Raw genomic sequence first — 25445 nt, 5'->3', positions numbered from 1 at the left:
TGATAATGATAAACTTGTGGTGGTTATACTATTTGCACATCTGCAAGTTTATCAGGTGCACAATTTAACAGAATCTACTGAATTCTTGTCTAAGTTACTTAGTAGCTATATGGCACCAGTTTATCAACTGATACACTAGTTGCAATCATGTCCAAACAAAGGATTGATAGGACAGGACAATTAGGTTTTAAACGTCTACCCAGATAGAGGTGCATACGCAACCAGCAACGACATTGATCCCCCCATGGGGAAATCCCATCCCAGAGCCCACTGACCCCTCCCCTCAGATACTGCAACTCAATAAAGTCCGATGGCAGGGGAGCTGCTTGACATCGCAGCAGCAGCGCGAGCACACTCCCAACAGCAATCGCGAGTGGTGTGCACCAATGCAGATGATGTGTGGCTGATGTTTGATTCAGTTTCTAAAGTAAAATCAGGGTCTAAATTCGTCCTCCAATGCATGCGGATTTGAGACACTAATTTTAGATAGCCTATCTCTACCCTTATATGAATCAATTACACGGATGAATTTGATAATGGTGGTTTTATTGCATCTACGCGCGTCGGCGATGGTTCTTGCTTGGGGTTATTGTATTTTGGCCGAGACAACTTTTTCTAACTTCACTCTGGATAACGAAGTTCAATCCAGCTTCATCCAGCGCCGTCTGCGGAACCAGGAGCGCCGGGAGATGCAGCGAGAAATCCTCTCCATCCTGGGGTTGCCCCACCGGCCCCGGCCGCACATCTACACCAAACATAACGCAGCCCCGATGTTTATGCTGAATTTGTACAACGCTATTTCCACTTATGGACAACAGCCCGCCGGCTTCTCATATTATAAACCCGTCTTCACGACCCAGGGACCCCCGATGGTGACCCCCCAAGACAGCAGTTTTCTCAATGACGCGGATATGGTGATGAGCTTTGTCAATATTGGTATGTCCTTATCATCACCCTATCCAGAGACGTATCAATTCATTTCGATGGATATGAATTGAGAAGTTATTGTTTAGACTACATTATCTCATTAATGCTGTAGCATAAAACGGCTTTCCCCATATATCTTACTTTATTTTTTTAAAAGCAAAAATAATTTTAGTTCACCTTTGCGCAAGAGACGACGCAGTCTTGACACAGGCTCTTAATCTCTTTAAACTTTTTTTTACTCAACACATCTCACATGAACGTTACCTAAACAGCTGTTTATGTTTACTTTGTGATATCTGATACTGGCACTGTCATGCTGATAGTTTACAAAACACTCTTAATGCTTGCTTTGACTCATTCAGTGACTCAATGTCTCATCGCTAGGGTGATGAGACACCCTTTCATTGGAAAATAGTTTTGAAAAACACTTCTCACAGGGGTTCTCTGTGGACCTGTCTGGTCTGTAGGTCTGCTGACTAGGAGAGCAAAGGTCAGGCAAGGTGAAGTGTGGGTGTGTTTTAATGCTCAGACAGAGCACTGCTGAGGATCCAGTGGTGCTCCCAGACAAGAGTCTCTCTGGGCTTAACCCAGCCTTATAGCACAGGAGTTGACTGGAAAAAAAACAGGTTTACTTCCAGTTTACCTGTTGGCAGAAGGATTAAAGAGTGAAAGCTTTCTTCAATGCCTTTTTGTTGTCTGAAGGCACTTTGCAGAAAGGACAGTACTGTTGAACCCGAGTGCATTAGCTAAGTGTTTGTCTGTGTGTATGACGTTCGATTTGTGTACAGCTCCTAAATGTGGAGGCTTTAAGGTAACTTTCCCTGTGCTTCAGATAAGACTTCTCTAAGACTGTTCTGCATTCCGAGTTGTAAATGTTATGACAACATGGCTGTATCCGATTTCCCCTGAATCCTGTTAAAGCTCTGGGAGACCGGCTTCAGCAAGGCTTTGTTTTGCATGACTAGAATTTGAACAGGCATTTCAGTACCCTGGGGAGGGCAGGACAAGTTGACAGGGAGATAAAGACTCAGGTACTGCATCTAAATACTCTTTACAGGAGACAGCTGGCAGTGTGTGTGTAAATCAAGGGGGTGGGGTGCTTCCTTGGACATTATTGCGTTTCTAAAACCCAAATCCTGCTTTTGTTTCCTTTGGAGATCTCACTACGGGTCTGATATCACTAAAGTGGAACAGTAGACGGAATGGTGCCTGTGACTCCCACCCGGATGTGGCTTTTCTTCCAAAGACAACCATTTCCCCTTCATTGTCCTGTGTCAGGGCTTACAGGTTGGGCTTCGTGGCCTGCTTTACATTTACATTTCAGTCATTTAGCTTATCCACTTATCCAGAGCAACTCAGAGTAGTGAGAGCATATAGTTTCATACTGGTTCCCCATGGGGAAACAAACCTACAACACTGGCGTTGCAAACACCATGCTCTACCAACTGAGACACACAGGACCACTGTATGTGTTAGGATGTCAGTTTATCATCAGGAATAGATTTGGCACTTTTACACTTTTATTCCAATTCACGTGAGAATGTACGGAGTGACCTTGTTAGAGAGAAGGGGAAGAAGTAAGCGCATAAACTCAGCAAAAAAAGAAACGTCCCTTTTTCAGGACCCTGTCTTTCAAAGATAATTCGTAAAAATCCAAATAACTTCACAGATCTTCATTGTAAAGAGTTTAAACACTGTTTCCCATGCTTGTTCAATGAACCATAAACAATTAATGAGCATGCACCTGTGGAACAGTCGTTAAGACACTAACAGCTTACAGACGGTAGGCAATTAAGGCCACAGTTATGAAAACTTAGTACACTAAAGAGGCCTTTCTACTGACTCTGAAAAACACCAAAAGAAAGATGCCCAATGTCCCTGCTCATCTGCGTGAACGTGCCTTAGGCATGCTGCAAGAAGGCATGAGGACTGCAGATGTGGCCAGGGCAATAAATTGCAATGTCCGTACTGTGAGACACCTAAGACAGCGCTACAGGGAGACAGGACGGACAGTTGATCATCCTCGCAGTGGCAGATCACGTGTAACAACACCTGCACAGGATCGGTACATCCTAACATCACATCTGTGGGACAGGTCCAAGATGGCAACAACAACTGCCCGAGTTACACCAGGAACGCACAATCCCTCCATCAGTGCTCAGACTGTCCACAATAGGCTGAGAGAGGCTGGACTGAGGGTTTGTTGACCTGTTGTAAAGGCAGGTCCTCACCAGACATCACTTGCAACAACAATGCCTATGGGCACAAACCCACGGTCGCTTGACCAGACAGGACTGGCAAAAAGTGCTCTTCACTGACGAGTCGCGATTTTGACTCACCAGGGGTGATGGTCAGATTCGCGTTCATCGTCTAAGGAATGAGCGTTACACCGAGGCCTGTACTCTGGAGTGGTATTGATTTGGAGGTGGAGGGTCCGTCATGGTCTGGGGCGGTGTGTCACAGCATCATCGGACTGAGCTTGTTGTCATTGCAGGCAATCTCAACACTGTGCATTACAGAGAAGACATCCTCCTCCATCATGTGGTATCCTTCCTGCAGGCTCATCCTGACATGACCCTCCAGCATGACAATGCCACCAGCCATACTGCTCGTTCTGTGCGTGATTTCCTGCAAGACAGGAATGTCAGTGTTCTGCCATGGCCAGCGAAGAGCCCAGATCTCAATCCTATTGAACACGTCTGGGACCTGTTGGATCTGAGGGTGAGGGCTTGGGCCATTCCCCCCCAGAAATGTCTGGGAACTTGCAGGTGCCTTGGTGGAAGAGTGGGGCTCACAGCAAGAACTGGCAAATCTGGTGCAGTCCATGAGGAGGAGATGCACTGCAGTACTTAATGCAGCTGGTGGCCACATCAGAAACTGACTTATTTTAGATTTTGACCCCCCCCCCCCCTTTGTTCAGGGACACATTATTCAAATTTTGTTAGTCACATGTCTGTGGAACTTTTTCAGTTCATGTCTGTTGTTGAATCTTGTTATGTTCATACAAATATTTACACATGTTAAGTTTGCTGAAAATAAACGCAGTTGACAGTGAGAGGACGGTTCTTTTTTTTGCTGAGTTTACATATGAAGGGCAGAGAAAAGAGAAAGAAAGATAAGGAAACACAGTGCCCCAATCCTCTCATGAACCAATGGCCACTCTCCTGTTGATTGGCAGTCTGTTTTCCCACCATTTTGTAAAGAGCCAGTCATGGTGGTCTCTGGAGTGATCACTTAAAGCCAAACTGGATTAAGGCATTTCCCCTCGACAAACCACAGCTTCCAGTGAGGGAAAGAGAGCTACTCTTCCCCCCCCCCCCTCTCTCTACTGTATGTGCAGGTATATAGGTGGCCAACGTTGACGCTTCTTGGAAATTATGGAATCTGTTCAGTTTTATTTGTTTTGTGCCTTTCATTTTCTAAACAAATTAACGGTGGAAAAGCTTTGTCTTCCAATGCCATTATTTTGGAATTAGATGCTCGACTACCAGGTGTCCACATACTTTTGGCCATGGAATGTATGCGCATGCCCACAGACTCAGTGGTGTTAGAATCTCCAACCACCATCCAGTCTGCCCACTACCAATATGTATTCATCTCATGTCCATGCAACACATCTGACCATACAGATGCAGTTTGACTGCACGCATCTGTAGCTTGCCTGCCCATCTGTGTGATTATAATAGAGCTATAGCGATACTGAATACAGAGCTCAGGCCTGCTTTAGCAGTCTGACTATATTCTGACTGCATGGTTCCTGGTTGGACTGAGTTGACCTGCATTCCTGCACTGCTAGTGCTTCTTGCTGGGAGTCTGCCATAGGCTGATACAGATGTCTCTGGGATGTTCTTGTTCCCATGAGAACACACCTGCAGCATATGGGAATAGGAGACAGGCCTATCCGTCATCTTTCACAGCTCTCCATGTGAAATAAAATAAAGAAGATTATGCTGTATAGTTAAAGTTTGACTTATAACAGTTTTGGGATTTAAAAAAAAGGGTTTTATAGTATAGACATAATGTAACTGTAAAAATGTATTACCTTTTAAATGTGGCATGAATACAACCATTCATGGTGTTTTCATCTGATTGTCAAACAAATCACTTCAAAAAGTAGGTTACCTTCACACATTCATCCAAAATTATTCCAGCATCTGAACAGTTCGTTGTGCACCCGCCAACTTTCCTTCAATTCTCAGGAGGTTGAAACTATCTCACTGGAGAAAGGATCCGAGCAAGCAAAACAGTGCCCCTCTGTCTTACTATATGTATCGAATGCTGTCTGGCCAAAAAATGCCATACTGTTTTTGGCCAGACAGCATCAGATACATGGGCTACACATGCATGTCCTCTGCCTCAATGATAATAGCAGTGTTATCTGCAGCACCTGTCTTTTTACTAAAGAAATGCGTTTTGTATCAAATCAAATTTATATTTCTCACATGCGCCGAATACAACAGGTGTTGAACAGGGAGTACAGGAGGTGACTAAGCACACCTTACCGCAAAATGCTCACTTACAAGCCCAACAATGCAGTTTTAAGAAAATAGAGTTAAGAAAACATTTAGTACGGTAGCCGTGCGGTAGCAGAGAGAACAGTCTATGACGGTGACTGGAGTCTTTGACAATATTTGATCTTCCTCTGACACCTAGTATATAGGTCCTGGATGGCAGAAAGCTTGGCCCCAGTGATGTACTGGGCTGTACGCACTACCCTCTGTAGTGCCTTACGGTCAGATGCCGAGCAGTTGCCATGCCTGGTAGTGATGCAACTGGTCAGGATGCTCTCGATGATGCAGCTGTAGAACTTTTTGAGGATATGCGGACCCATGCCAAATCATTTCACTCACCTGAGGGAGAAAAGGCATTGTCGTGCCCTCTTCACGACTTTCTTGGTGTGTTTGGACCATGATAGTTTGTTGGTGATGTGGACACCAAGGAACTTGAATCTCTTAACCCGCTCCACTACAGCCCTGTCGAGGTGAATGTGGGTGTGTTCGGCCCTCCTTTTCCTGTTGTCCATGATCATCTCCTTTGTCTTGCTCACGTTGAGGAAGAGGTTGTTGCAGGCACAACAGTGCCAGGTCTCTGGCCTCCTCCCTACTGGCTGTCTTATTGTTGTCGGTGATCAGGCCTACCACCGTTTTGTCGTCAGCGAACTTAGTGGTGGTGTTGGAGTCGGGCTTGGCCACGCAGTCGTGGGTGAACAGGGAGTACAGGAGGTGGCTAAGCACACACTCTTGAGGAGCCCCCATGTTGAGGATCAGCGTGGCAGATGTGGTGTTGCCTAACCTTACCACCTGGGGGCAGCATTTCAGGAAGTCCAGGATACAGTTGCAGAGGGAGGTGTTTAGTCCCAGGGTCCTTAGCTTAGTGATGTGGAGTGCGATTTAGATTGCATCATCTGTGGATCTGTTGGCGGTATGCGAATTGGAGTGGGTCTAGGGTTTCTGGGATGACGGTGTCGATGTGAGCCATGACCAGCCTTTCAAAGCACTTCATCGCCACCGACGTGAGTGCTACGGGGTGGTAGTCATTTACACAGGTTAACTTTGCTTTCTTGGACACAGGGACTATGGTGCTTGAAACATGTAGGTATTACAGACCCGGTCAGGGAGAGGTTGAAAATGTCAGTGAAGACACTTGCCAGTTGGTACACGTCCTAGTAATCTTTCTGGCCCCGCGGCCTTGTGAATGTTGACCTTTTTAAAGGTCTTGCTCACATCGGCTATGGAGAACGTGATAACACTGTCGTCCGGAACAGCTGGTGCTCTCATGCATGCTTCAGTGTTGCTTGCCTCGAAGCGAGCATAAAAGGCATTTAGCCCATCTGGTAGACTCGCGTCACTGGGCAGCTTGCGGCTGGGTTTCCCTTTGTAGTCCATAATAGTTGGCAAGCCCTGCCAAATCTGACGAGCGTAGGATTCAATCTTAGTCCTGTATTGACACGTTGCCTGTTAGATGGTTTTTATAAGGGCATAGCAGGATTTCTTACAAGCATCCGGATGAGTTTCCCGCTCCTTGAAAGCGGCAGCTCAAGCCTTTAGCTCGATGCGGATGTTGCCTGTAAACCATGGCTTCTGGTTGGGATGTGTACATACGGTCACTTTGGGGACATCGTCGTTGTGAATGCACTTATTGATGAAGCCGGTAACTGAGATGGTATACTCCTCAATGCCATTAGATGAATCCAGAACATATTTCAGTCTTTGCTAGCAAAACAGTTCTGTAGCGTAGCATCCGCATCATCTGACCACTTCCGTATTGAGCGAGTCACTGGCACTCCCTGCTTTAGTCTTTGCTTGTAAGTAGGAATCAGGAAGATTGAATTATGGTCAGATTTGCCAAATGGAGGGGGAGTAAGAGCTTTGTACACATCTCTGTGAGTGGAGTAAAGGTGGTCTTGAGTTATTTTTCCTCTGGTTGCACATGTGACATGCTGGTAGAAATGAGGTAAAACATATTTAAGTTTGCCTGCATTAAAGTCCCTCGCCACTAAGAGAGCTGCTTCTGGATTAGCATTTTTTTGTTTGCTTATGGCCTTATACATCTCGTTGAGTGCGGTCTTAGTTCCAGCGTCGGTTTGTGGTGGTAAAAAGGCGGCTATGAAAAATATAGATGAAAACTCTCTTGGTTGATAGTGTAGTCTACAGGTTATCATGAGGTACTCTACCTCATGCAAGCAATACCTCAAGACTACCTTAATATTAGACATCGCACACACCCCCATCCCATGGAAAACCCAGCCAACTATATATTATCTGTGTTGTCGTTCAGCCACAACTCGGTTAAACATGAGATATTACAGTTTTTAATGTCCCGTTGGTAGGATAGTCTCGTTTATTCTCCAGCGATTGCACATTGGCCAATAGAACGGATGGTAGAGGTGGGTTACCCACTCGCCGATTAATTCTCACAAGGCACACTGATCTGCGACCCCTGTATTTCCTTATTTTCTTCATCGGAATGACAGGGATTTGGGCCTTTTGGGCAACATATCTTTCGCGTCAGACTCATTTAAGAAAAAATTTTCTTCCAGCTCAAGGTGCGTAATCGCTGTTTTGATATCCAGAAGATCTTTTGGGTCATAAGAGATGGTAGCATCAACATTATGTACAAAATGAGTTTCAAACAATGCAAAAAAACCACACAAAATAGTACAATTGGTTGGGAGCCTGTAAACCGGCAGCCATCCCCTCCAGCGTCATTCTTCACCCTAGAGTCTAAGGTCCGGGGCTGGGTTTCTACTACCTCGTCGAACAGGTTTCCCTAATCAATTCAAATCAAATGTTATTTGTCACATACACGTGTTAAGCAGATGTTATTGCGGGAGGCGTGAATTGCTTGTGTTTCTTGCTCCAACGGCGCAGTAATATCTAACAAGTAATATCTAACAATTTCACAACAATACACACAATACACACAAATCTAAAGTAAAGGAATGGAATTAAGAATATATAAATATTTGGACGAGCGATGTCAGAGCGGCATAGAGTAAGATACAGTAGAATAGGATACAGAATATACACTACCGTTCAAAAGTTTGGGGTCTCATAGAAATGTCCTTGTTTTTGAAAGAAAAGCACATTTTTTTGTCCATTAAAATAACATCAAATTTATCAGAAATACAGTGTAGACATTGTTAATGTTGTAAACGACTATTGTAGCTGGAAACGTCTTTTTATTTTTATTTTTTTATTTCACCTTTATTTTAATGGAATATCTACATAGGTGTACAGAGGCCCATTATCAGCAGCCATCACTCCTGTGTTCCAATGGCACGTTGTTAGCTAATCCAAGTTTATAATTTTAAAAGGCTAATTGATCATTAGAAAACCCTTTTCCAATTATGCTAGAACAGCTGAAAGCTGTTGTCCTGATTAAAGAAGCAATAAAACTGGCCTTCTTTAGACTAGTTGTATCAGAAATCAAGGTAAGGCACAGATGCAGACACGTTGAATAAACAATGGTTTATTAGACCAAGGGACAGGCAAGAGACGGGTCAATAATCCAGAGAAGGGGCAAGGGTACAGATCAGCAGGCAGGGTCAGGGGCGGGCAGAGTGGTCCGGCAGGAGGGTACAGAGACTGGAAGAGACGAGTGTCAAAACCAGGAGGGCGAGAAAAATAAAAGCTCATGAGGCCCCTTGATGATGTGAGGCAATTGCCTCTTCTGCCTAATGGTAAGTCCGCCCGTATGTGAACCCAACAGGCTAAATTGAAAGCTGACTGTTTATCATGGTAATCTGATTTTGGGGGAGAATAAAGAGATTACACCAGGAATGTATTCTCTATACTCATAATACTATAATTCCTCCAATTATGTTTTAATCCCTTTTTGAAAGATTGCTTTCTTTTTCCGTTGGACACGGTTTTAGCTGAAATGCCAAGCAAGGTGTAAGGTTGTTTTGGTGGATAAAGTAATCTGATCCAAGAAATAAGGTTTTCGAACATAAACCACTGAATTTTGTCAAACTACCACCAGTGGCGTTCGGTGCTGTTTACGGATAAGGGAGGACAATATATATTTTTAGCATGGCCTTATTTCTATTACAGCATATTGGATGACTGTCATTCATATTCCATTCACCCAGCTCAGTGTAGCATTGCACATAATACTCCAATTCTCCCGATACCCATGAGGTTGCTACAACCTATTCTATGAATTAAAGTTTATAATGTATTTAGGTGCACATGTCAAGAAACAACTTCTATATAAAAATGTATTGAATAACACATTCATAAATGGCAAATAAGACAGCCCAAAAAATGTATCATAAGGAATAAGGTTTTGTCTGTCCTTTATCTAGGAGATATAATAAAGCTCAGGAGATATATATATATATATATATATATATATATATATATATATATATATATATATATATAGTTCACACATAAAACCCCTTGTAGTTTTGTGGCAATTTTTTATTTATTTCTTCCATTCATTTGAATGGGTTACTTTTAGACGAGGCCATGGGGCTTGTGGCCAAACTGTTCGGATGCTACAGACGTTTTTGTGAGAAGACAAGTTTTCGGGATGTCTCCTGGTCTGACAGACAGCGCTGTAACTCTGCCACTTTCCACCGCAGATGCAGAAGGGCGACATAGGTGAATGCGGCGGATTGAGATTCAGACATTGTCAAAAAAAATATCTCTAGCTTGAACTGAGGGATTTTGATGGAGATTTTTTTATTGTTACTTCGATTGACACACCGGTGCGTCAACAGACTCTAGGGGGTTTAAAGCAAGTGTTTTTCATTAGACAACAGGCATGCTATCTGCATTGGTGGAAGTACCCAATTGTCAAAGTTGAATGAAAAATAACTAAAGTAAAAGTGCAAGTAACCCAGTAAAATACTACTTGAGTAAAAGTCTAAAAGTATTTGGTTTTAAAGATACATAAGTATCAAAAGTAAAAGTATAAATAATTTCAAATTGCTTATATTAAGCAAACCAGACTGCACAATTTCCTTGTTTTTGTATTTATTTACGGATAGCCAAGGGCACTCTCCAACACTCAGACATCATTTACAAACTAAGCATGTGTGTTTAGTGAGTTCGCCAGATCAGAGGCAGTAGGGTAAATGTTGAAGTTGACAATTTTCCTGTCTTGTTATGCATTGAAAATGTAATGATAATTTTGGGTGTCAGGGAAAATGTATTGAGTAAAAAGTACATTACATTAAGAATGTAGTCAAGTAAAAGTGAAAGTTGTCAAAAATATAAATAGTAAAGTACAGATACTCTTGAAATAGTACTTTCAAGTATTTTTACTTAAGTACATTACACATCTGGCTGTCTGCCAGTCAGTCTGTGTTTCAGCTTACTTTATTTTATACCAAGTAGATTTTCTAGGGTTTAGTTGTGCCTCTGATGTAGGATATTCATAAACTTCACCCATATCTTTTGACTGGCAGCTGAAAATTATTAACGCCAGCACGGCAAGTTGAACCCTTCGTCATGAGCAAAGAAAAGTGTTGAAATGCCTCACAAAGAGAAGTTTGCATATCTGAGGGCTGATCTCTGGAGCTAATGGTCCCAAACGTAAACACACCAAGTCCTTACAAGCAATTATTGCCTTCATAAAAACGCCCCTGGTTTCTTTCCAGCGTTTAATTGCGGTCAAACAAATGACTAGCAGGGTTCAGAATGCTCTTCTTTATGCCGTATGTGTGTGTTGTGCATGTGTGTGCGGTTAGAAGTAATTTTAAGGGGTTTAAAGCATTTTGGTGCATGTGTGCTGCATTAAGTTGTGTGTCTGCTGTAAGAGGGTTTATGCTATTGTGTGTGTGTGTGTGTCTGTGTTATCCGGCACTGAAACAATACCAAGGCATGGGTGAGACAGACGTATGATGTCATGGAGGCTGCCAGTGGGCAGGATGTGTTTAAGGTGGGTAATCATCACTCCACTCTGCACACCTCCAGTGTGGGAAGTCCCCCATTGCTCCGGAGACCTCCACCAAACTTTCCAAGGACAAACACATTGGGTAACACTGTAAAAACATGGCGTTGGAAACCTCCAGGAAGTCTTTGGCTCTTCCCCACCACCATTATTCTGGAAACTCTGAGAGTAGCTCAGCTGTTTCAGGGCAGGGTGGGATATTGTGGATCTCAGTGGTGGCCCTTCAAAAGGTTCATTTCAACTGTTGGGATTTATCAAGCATACTCTCAGAAAGCCCATTCATATAAATGCTATTTTATAGCTTTTTCATTACCTCCAGTGTATAGTACTTTACGTATAGTGGTTAAATGCATTCTCCTATAGTAGGGTGGATTATAGAAAATATACTGTACACTGAGTGTACAACACATTCGCAACACTTTCCTAATATTGAGTTGCGCCCCCTTTTGCCCTCAGAACAGCCTCAATTTGTCGGCGCATGGACTCTACAAGGTGTCGAAAGCGTTCTACCGGGATGCTGGCCCATGTTGACTCCAATGCTTCCCACAGTTGTGTCAAGTTGGCTGGATGTCCTTTGGGTGGTGGACCATTGTTGATACACACGGGAAACTGTTGCGCTTGAAATACCCAGCAGCGTTGCAGTTCTTGACACACAAATCGGTGCGCCTCGCACCTACTACCATACCCCGTTCAAAGGCACTCAATTATTTGTCTTTCCCATTCACCCTCTGAATTGCACACATACATAATCCATGTCTCAATTGTCTCAAGGCTTAAAAGTCCTTCTTTAATCCTTCATCTACACTAATTGAAGTGTATTGATATCAAGGTGACATCAATAAGGGATCATAGCTTTCACCTGAATTCACCTGGTCAGTCTGTCATGGAAAGAGCATGTCTTGTATTATCAGTGTATTGAAGATGATGACATTATGACCATAGTGTTTCTGCAGGGTGTATGTCTGCATGTGCATGTGCATTGGATTGGCTGCTGTGGTTTTCCAGTCCGTGCTTTTCTTGTGGTCAGCACATGTGTGCAATTTAAACATAGAGCCAAATTGAGCCTTGAGTGTGGTTTTCCTCCCACATTGGCACATTATGCAGACTGATGTTTAGATCAATCAGCTCTCTCATGGAAGCAGGAGTTTCCTATTTTTGACACAGTGCATCCTATATGTGGGCTGAGCAATGTGGATCAGAAGACTTTGATTCAGCGACCAGTTTTGACAGAATTAAACCATGGACTGGATTCTGATTGTATTCACAGCAGTGGGTGTGTTGGGACACATGCACCCCCACTGTTTCAAAAGACCAGGGGATGTGGCGAGAAAAGGGAGGTGCCTTTAACCATCCAGCGTCTGTGTTAGTTGTACAGCTCATAATGGGTGAGGTTAGCCATTGGAAAAAGCTGATCCGGGATGAGTTGGTATCAGTAGTGAGTAACCTCTTCTCTTCCCCATCTCCTTTCATCAGCTAAGCTGGATCAGGATGTCCTGTCTTCTCAGCACAACAGGGAATTCCGCTTTGACTTGTCCCGGATCCCAGAGGGAGAAGCTGTCTCCGCTGCAGAGTTCCGAATCTATAAGGACTACATCGGAGAACGCTCTGAGAATGAGACCTTGCACGTGAGCGTGTACCAGGTGCTACAGGAGCCCTCTGACAGGTGACACCTCTTCCATTAATCTTTGTGTGTGTGTGTGGCCTTATAAAACGATATACCACTCCCTGAAACAGCAGAGACGCCACCTTGAACAAATAGAGCACCCCCACAAACACCACCCTCAATGCCCACACCTCCACCATTCACTTAATCCCCCTTCTCCATTACCTAACACCCCTCCCTTAACCCAACCCCTCTCTTCCTGGAGAACCGACCACACTAGACGTTTTGATTGTAGTGAACAATAGTTGGATTTCTCCAACGAGTAAAAACACCCCCTTCTCTCCAACACACACAAACACACAGCTTGTCATGCTCGGTGACATCAGAGCTCAGTCGTGTGTAGGCATGGCCTGTCCCACAGCGGTGACGGTGAGGCTATGAAGGTGCTGAGAACAAAAGCATTGTTATTCAGAGACACGTTTGCCTTTCATACAGACAAGGCAGCAAGACAAAGAGACAGCCTGAGGAGTAAGCCTGGGGGCCTGAAACTCAATCTGTAAACAAAGCCATTGTCTGTGAGATATGCCCCAATCAGTCTGGGAATTTTCATCTGTGATAAAGAGAGAGCCATTATTAAAAGAGCTATCGGCAGGGTTAGATTGACACTGCGTGTTGTCTCTTGTTTTGGATTTCATGTATCCTGTGTTCTCTCTGGGTGGCTAATCTTTACAGTTATTAGAATATGAATCTACCGTCTAGATCAACTTTTATATAACTGCTTTACTTATACATACTGCACTAGATAGCATCACACCTGCTACTGAGGAGAAGGGTTTGAATTGCAATGTGAAGTGGCAAGGCTATACAGTTATGCAGATTTTAGTCAACCAATGATAGAATTTAGAGCACACTTCCTAGGTCGGAAACTCTTTGTTGTATCTAACTGTTAGACTGCATGTGCTGTGTATCTAATGTTAGTAGTCTGCGTGCCCCGTAGTAGTGACGACTACCTGTTCCTTCTGGACACGCGGGTGGTGTGGGCTGCAGAGGAGGGCTGGCTTGTGTTTGACATCACGGCCACCAGTAACCAGTGGGTGGTGAACCCAGACCAGAACCTGGGCCTCCAGCTTGCTCTGGAGAGTATGGACGGTGAGTCACTGTCAGAGTTAAAAGGGTGCTGTATGTCCACTTGTCCAACAGAGATAGAGCTCTATGGCTGGTACACACCCACCACATAAGATTGAACTGAAGCATACCAATATCAAGACAATTTATTATATTGACAAGATATTCAAGTGACCGCTCTAACAATATAAATATATGTTGATCAATTCGATCATATAAGCCTCAGGTAATTCGACACTCTCACATAGACCTCCATTAAAAAAAGGGCTTATCTCACACGGGCAGATTTTGGCCGGAGTAAATCCTCTGGCTTCACCTCTCCCTCTGCCCAATGTGCACCCTGGACTGAAGTGTGCATGTCTTTCTGTCTCCCCCTACAGGTCAGAGTGTGAACCCCAGACTAGTGGGGCTGCTGGAGGGCAGTGGGCCCCAGGACAAGCAGCCCTTCATGGTGGCCTTCTTCAAGGCAACCGAGGTTCGCCTCCGCAGCGTCCGTTCTGCCCACGGCCACAAGGGGCGCAACCCCAACCGCTCCAAAAAACCCAAGACTCCCCAGGATGCACTGAAGGTTGCTGAGGCTGCAGCAGGTGCACAAACGGAGCACCCACTTGGAGCACAAGGAATCAGTCATCTAGCCACTAGATCTATACACAAACATTATCTGATAAACTTGTAACATAATGCTAGAAAAATGGCTGCTCCTTTGACATGTTAGAGTACTTTGTTGATTAAAGCATTCAGGCTATGTATAATAGATACAGTGCTCACAGTTGATTGTGTTGATTCATCTGTAATGTTGTTCATATGACCCATTGTCTTTCAGAGACCCTCAGCACAGACCCGAAACAGGGCTGTAAGAAGCATGAGCTGTATGTCAGCTTCAGAGATCTGGGATGGCAGGTACAGTACTATGACTCCTATCACACCAGTCCTGTTCTGATCTGAGCACGTCCTCCTCTTTCTCTGTTCACCCACTTAGATAGGTGTTTGACTTCACTAGATTCAATGACGTCTGCATCTCCGTTGGTTGGATGTGCTATTATTATGAGTCCTATCACTTGTCCTCTCAGGACTGGATCATTGCACCAGAGGGCTACGCAGCGTACTACTGCCAGGGCGAATGTGCCTTTCCTCTGAACTCCTACATGAACGCCACCAATCATGCCATTGTGCAGACTCTGGTAAGAATATTCATGGTTTTCATGAATCATATCATCATGTACATTTCTGAGGGGGTTGAATATGGCATTTACTCAGGGTTTCACTGTTTCACTGGTTCTCTGGTTCTCTAGTTCACTGGTTCTCTAGCTTCGTTGTAAATATAACCATTCAGCAGCTGATTGAAATTCTTATATTCATTTTGTGAAATCAAAGCGCTCTTTGATGTCTCACATCCTGTGAGAAAAACTGCTGAAGTATCAACACACATTTTCCCACACACTTGAATCTTTCTAATTGTGCATGATTTCCCTGATACTGGTGTTATATTCTATCCCCCCCAGGTCCACTTCATAAACCCAGAGACCGTGCCCAAACCCTGTTGTGCCCCCACCCAGCTCCATGGCATCTCAGTCCTCTACTTTGACGACAGCTCCAACGTCATCCTGAAGAAGTACCGCAACATGGTGGTCAGGACCTGCGGCTGCCACTGACCACCATCAGACCTCCCCTTCCCAGGATACACGGGGGCTAGTAGAGGAAGATAAGGAAGAGGGGATGGTGCAGGGAAATTCATTTACTGCCTGATCTATAAGGACCTGTTGCTTCAGGACTTGCAGGAAGACCAACTTCCTTTATTATTGGCTGCAAACGGACAAGTACATAAAGTACTGGCAAAGATGTTCAACTTTATTGCCTTGGTGCATTGAAACAAGTAGAGGCATATTGCCTTAGTGCAACTGCAAAGAGGATCTTTGGCATCTGGACTGTATACACTACATGGTGCATGACACACAGGATCAAGAATGCTCATCTAGAGACCATCATAGAATTCCCAGTCAATACCATGGAGGAATGAAACATCAGACATTGAACTGTCGCCAATTTATTTATAAGCTCATTTTACTTCAGTGATCAAAGTAAGGAAAGCGTTGATGAATACAAAAAGTCAGCCCCGAGGACAGAGGCATGAGACTCAAATGAAATGTTAGAGATGCTCAATAACTGATACAAATTTAGAATTGAGCAATTGTTTGTTTGTCCACGAGCAGACATTTTACAGTGTCTTTTAAAAAGATAAGCTCTGCTGTGTGCACTCTGCGTCTCTGTGTAAAAACATTGCATTAAACGGTCTACAAAAATGTGTTTACTTTGACACATGATTATTTATTTTACAGCATACATTCTTTTTCACAAGCAGCTGGGTTTACTTAGATTTCAGTGAGAACAAAATGGCGGTCCATTTTTCCTTTGAACAACAGGTAGGTGAAGGTGTAGTTTGCAGAGTGGAGGTCAGGTGTAAGACATATGGCTGTCTGTATGCAGATTGAGAGGCTGCTGCTGTGAGGGATGATGGGGCTGACGTTAAATACGAGACTGCGCGGGATTCATAGAGCAAGCCCTGTTGGGTTCAGTTTCCTGAAGGAGGGTGCACAGACCTACTGTACATCACTAAGCTCTGCACAACACAACAGCGGCATGTGGTCCCAGAGATGCCAAGGTTTTTGCCCACAAGAGACAGATCGAGAGAACTCTGAGCTATCATTCAGTTTCAGCTGCCTTTTGATGTCCTTCCAGATCTGCAGGTGGGCGAATCGAGGCCATATTTTCTGTCAAAACTAAATGTCAGACTACAGCAACAAAATATACCAGAACTGTCAGACATAGCAGGTGCAATACATTTATATCATTTGGCCAGAAAAGCATTTTCTCACACAGTGACAGCCAAAGCATGGGAACGGAAAACGCTGATGGATTTATACATGATATACATATTGTAAACATCATCTGGTGAGGTAAAGCATAGAAAATATACTTTAAACATTTACTATTCTTAATCAACACAAACAGTTCCTAAATCAGTCGCAGTTATTTACCTTACAATGTGTCTACATCTGCATTGCTTGCTGTTTGGGGGTTTAGGCTGGGTTTCTGTATAGCACTTTGTGACATTGGCTGACGGAAAAAGGGCTTCATAAATACATTTGATTGAGTTATCATTTCAGAACAAAAATGTTGTCATACTGAAGTAAGAACAGACAAACGCCAAAGAAAAGCCACCGGTGTATAAGGTAATGCCAACAACTGTCAGCTATACAGCACACAGAGAGCCATTCACACTCACTGAGACACTACAACATTCACTGTTCTACATACAAAACTGTTGTCACTTAAAATGGTTTATATAGGAGGTAGCGAATAATAAAATATATCCCCCCTGAATGATCTAATTGATAAAATTCTAAAGTAGGCTAAAGGTAATATGTTGTGCCTGACATATTCTGTCTCTCACATCTCTGATAATCCACGGCTTTTACACCAGTACCTGCAATTGTCCTTTGCTTACTATCCGTACAGAATCCTGAGTCAAATGTACATTTCTTTCCTACTTTATCATAATTATTCTTTATACAAAACAGAGACAGTCACGAAGAAAGGGATGGAAAGAATGTGAGGTTGAGATAAAGATAATAAAACAAAAGTTAGGCTTGGCTTGGCTTTGTTGGCTCCCTCTCCATAATGGCAACGGTGTTTATCATTGTCAGTAAGGGCAGTTGGTGCCTGGGCCACGCAGCTCAGGGGCTGACAAATGCCTCTTCCGTGCTGGGCCCAGCCCCCCTCCCTGCCCTTTTATTGGCGTGTCTGGAGCAGCGGGAAGGGGAGAATGAGGAAAGGACATTTGTAGGGTCTTAGGCCCTCCATGTCTCCCTCGGGCTGGGGTGCCAGGCTCCTGGGGCTGGGTGGCAGAGGGTGATGTAGGTATAAGAGCCAGGCAGACATCACCAACACTGAGCTGATGGCAGCGGAGTCCACACAGACGGGCTGTTCTCGGGGGGCAGCAAGAGGACCAGCCACGTCCGCACACAAAGAACGGGTACTCCACATACACATCCAGAAGCTCCTGTGATGAGAGATAGTTAGTCATGACAATGCAGTACCTCTCTTTGTCCTCTAAGTGGTGGTAGGGTTCTGCAATTGGGGATTGGCATCAATCCTTGCATCGTGTCATGATGAGGGATACTTTAGGAATGTAAATCATTAGCATTTTATTTACCTTTATGATGTAGACGAATCAAAAAGTGTACTATTTGCAAATATGTATGATATCTTGTATATTGAATTCCATGTTATAAATTATGGAAATGTAAGAAGCCAAAAACACACGGACCAAAAACACGCTGACCCTGTTATGATCTTGTGTGATGTAATGATGTAGTAGACTCAGCAGGATCAGGACCAGCTCACCTGAGAATGTTCTTCATGTAGGAGGATGAGGAGGCGGGAGAGGGAGGGGTCTGTGGAGGGGGAGATGTGCTGCACAGTACAGCAGCTCAGATGTAGCGCTGGACAGGCCTCTGCGTCGATCAGGAAGTCTTCTGTCTGCAAATCCTCCACCCTCCTCAGTCGCCCGTCTCTGAGCTCGATTAGAGAGCCTGCCGCAAAGTGAGGGAGCAACCAGGGCAGCTGGTCAGAAGAGGTGGAGGGGTAAGAAGAATGATGGGTGGAGAGAAGGGTAGACACGTCTACTTTTTCTGTTACTCCCACAGTCCAGTTTTTCTCTGTTGACTGAACAGTAAGTGACGGTCTTATGGGAGATTCTTCTGCAAACGCCGAAGGACTTTGCCCTGAATCAGGATACTTGGGGGCTGTGGAGTGGTGTGTGTAGACCAGTTCAGGGTGGTGGTGTAGGTCCTTGGAGGCAGTAGGAGAAAGAGCAGTGTTCAGGGGGGCAGAACCTGCCTCTGAGCTGTGGCTCTGTGGCTGGTTTACTCCCTGTTTCTCTCTTCTCATATACAGGCCCCTCTGTCTGTTTTGCTGTTCGGTGTGTAGACTTAACTTCTCCCTCATTTTTTTATTAAAGTGCCAACTGTACCCTCCATCCTCCCCACTGGGCTCCTCTGTAGGCTGGGCCATATTTCTGCAGATAGAGTGGCGGCGTGGGTGTTCTGAGGGATATGTGGAGCGGTGATTGAAAATGTAGGGAATATGCCGGCCTGGCGGGACTGCAGCCCAACCTCTGTAATAGTGCTCCCTCCACTCAGCCCAACCATGGCTATCCCTGATAGGAGAGGAGAGATGGTTGGCTCTGGTGGTGGAGGCTGTGGTGGGGGACTGGGTCCAGGGCTGGTATAGCGGGGGAACAGATGCATGTGTAGGTGGGAGCAGATTTGAGTGGGAGGGCTTGACTACATTATGGCTCTTGTAGGGGAAGGGGACCTTGAATGTGACAGCAGCAAGCTGCTCTGAGAGGCCTGGTCTGGGGTCCCTCTTTTTGGGTGGGAGGCTCTCTCTGTCTGGGTCTGGGGTTGGTGTGGTGCTCATTGGTTCACCCAGTTGTCACATATACTGTCACTTCTCTTCTCCGGCCTACAGGTTGTTGTGGAAAGGTTAAGTCAAATAAGCCTCCTGTGAAAGAGGCCGGCTAAGGGATTCTGTCACTCCCTGGTGAAGCATCACTGACAGAGAGGTCACAAGGGGTCTCAGTCTCAATGCTCCAGTCTGAAAAAAGACAGGAATGTATTGACATATGTTATAATTGAACCAATTCTTAAATGTCCATATCATTTATGTCAAAAGCACTAAGATAATTTTATACATTTTATAGCCTCATATAACAGGATTCTCAGCTTCTAGTCACATGGCTTTTGATGATTTCATAAACCATACTTCACTATGTACTCATAACACCTCTCTCTCTCTTATCCCTCTAACTTCTACTTCATTAGTGATAGACAGAGACTTTCTCTGCCCTTTCTCCCTCGCTCTCTTAGACCCCTGTGGAGTAACAGATGGTAACTATGAACCTTAAAGTCTCATCACTAATTTCTCCATTGCCTCAAAATTGGAGCCTTTCAAACCATAGACTGCTGCATTGAGAGTGTGATTGACAGCTGAAGTCTGGATCAGTAGAACACTTACATTTTACCAGATTTCCCTCAGAAGACGTTACTATGGTTAATCAGTGTATTACTGTATATGTGCATACTGTGAGAAAAGGGTAGATAAGGGTGCTGTGCTTTCCAACACTGCCCTGCCGGGACATTCGGTTCTGGGCATGAAGCCATACATTTCCTGATAAGTAAAATTGAACGTCTTTGAAATGTTCTAAGAACGGAAGTGAAAAATGGGCTTGTTCTGGAAACGTACATTTTTAGGTTGTAGGGAGGTTTTAGGTTGCAGGGAGGTTGATTATCCTCAGATCCTCAAAAGGTTCTACAGTTGCACCATCAAGAGCATCCTGACTGGTTGCACCACTTCCTGGTATGGCAACTGCTCTGCCTCCGTCCGCAAGGCACTATAGAGGGTAGTGCGAACAGCCCAATACATCACTAGGGCCAAGTTTCATGCCATCCAGGACCTTTATACCAGGCGGTGTCAGAGGAAGGCCCTACAAATTGCCAAAGACTCCAGCCACCCTAGTCATAGACTGTTCTCTCTGTTACCACACGGCAAGTGCTACCGGAGCACCAAGTTTAGGTCCACGAGGCTTCTAAACAGCTTCTACCCCCAAGCCATAGGACTCCTGAACATCTAGTTAAATGGCTACCCAGACTATTTGCATTGCACTCCCTTCCCTCCCCTCTCCACATCGCTGCCACTCTCTGTTGTCATCTATGCATAGTCACTTTAATTGACTCTACCTACATGTACATACTACCTCATCTAACCAGTGCCCCCGCACAATGACTCTGCACCGGCACCCCCCTGTATACATCGTTATTTTTTACTGCTGTTCTTAATTACTTGTTACTTTTATTTCTTATTCTTATGCATATTTTTTGAAACCGCACAGTTGGTTAGGGGCTCGTAAGTAAGCACTTCACTGTTGTATTTGGCGCATGTGACTACTAGAATTGGATTTGATTCTAAGAACGTTTTACTATGGTTCCATGAACGTTTTAAAGTTCTGAAAACTGAAATGATAGGTTATGTGGAAGTTTTTGAATAACTTTGTTAAAACTTTCAATGAATGTTAAGACTGCTAGCTTAGTTTAACTGTTTGGACCTCCAAGCACAGATAAGACACATGGAAATGATTTTGCTTAGGCATTAATCGCGCAAACACATTTCTAGCGTGACATGTTTTTTTTAAACTCATACAAAGCTGTTCATTTTAGTCTATTCAAACAGACCCCATTTCAAAGGAAACAAGCACTCATTAAGGTCAGGTGTGGCCAATTAGTGAGCGTGGCCTGCACACCTGAACACACTTAACAAGATAGAGGATTGAGAGAGTTTTGTTGATGCTGAGAACAGAATGTTTACGTTTTTCAATAACATTCTTAGAACGTTCTTTGAACGTTACAGCTTTCTTGTGGTTTTTATGTCAAACCAGTCAGAGAACGTTCCTAGAACAAGTTCCTTAAATGTGCTGAAAATGTTCCAAAGCCAAGCAACTATCCCTCACCATTCCCAGAACATTTTGGGAAGGTTGTATGCAAAATAACCATAGGACAACCACGCTCTCACCAAGTACTAAGGAGGTTCTGAGAATGTTATGTGCTAGCTGGGTGATAAATATAATTGTTATGAAAACCTCATGCATCAATTAGATAATCTGATAAAAATTAATCCACTTCGAGTAATATCTTTCATTCCTAGCTAATGATCAACATACATGGAATAGATTCCGTGGCATTATTTTTATATTATTTTATAGTATGAAGAATACAATTGAACAAAGCTGAATAAAATAGAAACAATATTTTCTCCAAACGATTTGAGGGAGTGCGCACATGTGGCTATTCTGTGTTGAGCGGTTAACAAAAAAATAGGTATATGCTTAATTTAGAGTTATTAATGTAACTTTAGTTGTTCTACAAACGTTGGGCTATATGTTTTGATTTTTAATACATTGTAAGGCTGCATGATGCGACTCTAATAATGATGTGAAAAAAGTTGCTTGAAAGGCATGAGATCTGCTTTGTTTTTTGTTCCAGGCTGAACACACTTCATCAGTCTCTCATTCACAATTTAATATATATATTTTTTATATATATTTTTAGAATTTTACCCCGTTTTCTCCCCAATTTCATGGTATCCAATTGTTTTTAGTAGCTACTACCTTGCCTCATCGCTACAACTCCCGTACGGGCTCGGGAGAGACAAAGGTTGAAAGTCATGCATCCTCCGATACACAACCCAACCAAGCTGCACTGCTTCTTAACACAGCGCGCATACAACCCGGAACCAGCCGCACCAATGTGTCGGAGGAAACACCGTGCATCTGGCAACCTTGATTAGCGCGCACTGCGCCCGGCCCGCCACAGGAGTCGGCCAACCCCTCCCTAACCCGGACAACGCTAGGCCAATTGTGTGTCGCCCCACGGACCTCCCGGTCGCGGCCGGTTACGACAGAGCCTGGGCACGAACCCAGAGTCTCTGGTGGCACAGCTGGCACTGCAGTACAGAGCCCTTAACCACTGCGCCATCGCATTCACAATTTGACAAGCACTTCACGGCAGCATCCCCTTTGTGTGGCCGTAATGCACCCTAAAATAATCCATGCCTTTTACGGCCAGTGGCCGTTGTGTCCTTGGCCCGGAGTGCTGCGTTGTCACCTTCTCCCTGAGTGCTGCGCGTTCCAAAGCATCTCTCACTCACATGGCTCTCCATCACGTGATCGGGTCTTTCTCACAGGCTACAAGTGAAGACAGACACATCGGGGACGCAACTGCCTGCGTCTTTATCCAATTCCAAGGTGCATATTGAAGCTATTGTCCACATTTACTTTTCGTCAGCCAACAAGATGAGTAGGCCTAAAGAACATCACAAGCACTAGTTTATGTCAATCTAATATCCCCCATAGTACAAAAGTTGACCTATTCTATTCTGTGTGAGAAATGAATATTCCAAACATAGTCTGGGACAGTTGGGGATATGATAGAACCCAAATTAATACAACCACTAGTTTCAAAAAACTTTTTTACGCAATGTGGTTGACTCAACAGATTAGATTTGTTTGTCTTAAAATGTTGCTAAACTATTAGTCTATTTCTTCACATTATAAGGGAAGGAATGCACACATGGCAGTAGGCTATAAGTACGAATGTTCCATTAGTGGGACAACACCATTAACAAAGTGACCACAAATGGGATTATGCATATAATGCATGTATTATTAAGGTGCATTTCTATGGTGAAAATTACCTTCCTCAAACTTGAAACTCACACACTGCTTATGTAGGCTCTACACCCCTTGTAAAGCAGATTAATGTACTTAATTTTAAGATGTTTTTTGGCCACTTTAGTTGTGATGCAAACCTTATCAAAACATATGGGCTAGGCTACATGAGGTGTGCAAAAAAAGGGCATAGTTTCTTGCCTCATGCTGGGCATCATTCACAAGTGACAATATATAATTCACAAGTGATAGGCTAATATTATCAACCATCAGACTATCCTTGATTTAATCTTGTCTTTACATATACTAAATAACTATTTTTTTGTGAAGAATCAACAACAAGTGGGACACAATCATGAAGTGGAACGACATTTATTGGATATTTCAAACTTTTTTAACAAATCAAAAACAGAAAAATTGGGCGTGCAAAATTATTCAGCCCCCTTAAGTTAATACTTTGTAGCGCCACCTTTTGCTGTGATTACAGCTGTAAGTCGCTTGGGGTATGTCTCTATCAGTTTTGCACATCGAGAGACTGAAATTTTTTCCCATTCCTCCTTGCAAAACAGCTCGAGCTCAGTGAGGTTGGATGGAGAGCATTTGTGAACAGCAGTTTTCAGTTCTTTCCACAGATTCTCGATTGGATTCAGGTCTGGACTTCTAACACCTGGATATGTTTATATGTTTATTTTTGAACCATTCCATTGTAGATTTTGCTTTATGTTTTGCATCATTGTCTTGTTGGAAGACAAATCTCCGTCCCAGTCTCAGGTCTTTTGCAGACTCCATCAGGTTTTCTTCCAGAATGGTCCTGTATTTGGCTCCATCCATCTTCCCATCAATTTTAACCATCTTCCCTGTCCCTGCTGAAGAAAAGCAGGCCCAAACCATGATGCTGCCACCACCATGTTTGACAGTGGGGAGGGTGTGTTCAGGGTGATGAGCTGTGTTGCTTTTACGCCAAACATAACGTTTTGCATTGTTGCCAAAAAGTTCAATTTTGGTTTCATCTGACCAGAGCACCTTCTTCCACATGTTTGGTGTGTCTCCCAGGTGGCTTGTGGCAAACTTTAAACGACACTTTTTATGGATATCTTTAAGAAATGGCTTTCTTCTTGCCACTCTTCCATAAAGGCCAGATTTGTGCAATATACGACTGATTGTTGTCCTATGGACAGAGTCTCCCACCTCAGCTGTAGATCTCTGCAGTTCATCCAGAGTGATCATGGGCCTCTTGGCTGCATCTCTGATCAGTCTTCTCCTTGTATGAGCTGAAAGTTTAGAGGGACGGCCAGGTCTTGGTAGATTTGCAGTGGTCTGATACTCCTTCCATTTCAATATTATCACTTGCACAGTGCTCCTTGGGATGTTTAAAGCTTGGGAAATCTTTTTGTATCCAAATCCGGCTTTAAACTTCTTCACAACAGTATCTCGGACCTGCCTGGTGTGTTCCTTGTTCTTCATGATGCTCTCTGCGCTTTTGACGGACCTCTGAGACTATCACAGTGCAGGTGCATTTATACGGAGACTTGATTACACACAGGTGGATTGTATTTATCATCATTAGTCATTTAGGTCAACATTGGATCATTCAGAGATCCTCACTGAACTTCTGGAGAGAGTTTGCTGCACTGAAAGTAAAGGGGCTGAATAATTTTGCACGCCCAATTTTTCAGTTTTTGATTTGTTAAAAAAGTTTGAAATATCCAATAAATGTCGTTCCACTTCATGATTGTGTCCCTCTTGTTGTTGATTCTTCACAAAAAATAGAGTTTTATATCTTTATGTTTGAAGCCTGAAATGTGGCAAAAGGTTGCAAAGTTCAAGGGGGCCGATTACTTTCGCAAGGCACTGTACATGTGAAATTTGTTTTGATTTAGAATGGACCATTATCATGCATCTGTCTCGAAACAAGGACAGCAGAAAAAAAATACATGTCATCTATGCACTTAAATAGTGAACGAAGGATGCTTTTCCCATGGTTCATTTTCATTCCAGCCAGGTAGGATATACTCTTGTTTTAAAGATAAGCAATGTGCTAAATATTAGAAAAAGGTTAGAAATAAATATATTAGACCAAGCATATAGAAAGATGAAGGGATC

The 25445-nt window shown here is 43.7% G+C and overlaps 1 protein-coding gene across 2 annotated transcripts; it reads left to right on the top strand.

The window, feature by feature from the left end:
- The first annotated feature begins 345 nt into the window (after positions 1–345).
- On the top strand, positions 346–16363 carry LOC100136282 (bone morphogenetic protein 7). 2 transcript variants are annotated; one of them, XM_036983421.1, is made up of 7 exons: positions 346–936; positions 12805–12994; positions 13935–14083; positions 14440–14646; positions 14883–14959; positions 15130–15240; positions 15562–16363. In XM_036983421.1, exons 1-7 carry the CDS (start codon positions 525–527, stop codon positions 15709–15711), a joined length of 1296 nt encoding a protein of 431 aa, XP_036839316.1. In that variant the 5' UTR covers positions 346–524; the 3' UTR covers positions 15712–16363. The 2 variants fall into 2 exon arrangements, with proteins under 2 accessions (XP_036839316.1, XP_021465238.1); XM_021609563.2 differs by having other exon boundaries at positions 13932–14083.
- Positions 16364–25445: the final 9082 nt, after the last annotated feature.

The sequence above is a fragment of the Oncorhynchus mykiss genome, chromosome 7, assembly GCF_013265735.2.
Source record: "Oncorhynchus mykiss isolate Arlee chromosome 7, USDA_OmykA_1.1, whole genome shotgun sequence".
In the NCBI taxonomy this organism is placed as follows: Eukaryota; Metazoa; Chordata; class Actinopteri; order Salmoniformes; family Salmonidae; genus Oncorhynchus; species Oncorhynchus mykiss.
This window is presented reverse-complemented; position numbering and strand designations above follow the sequence as displayed.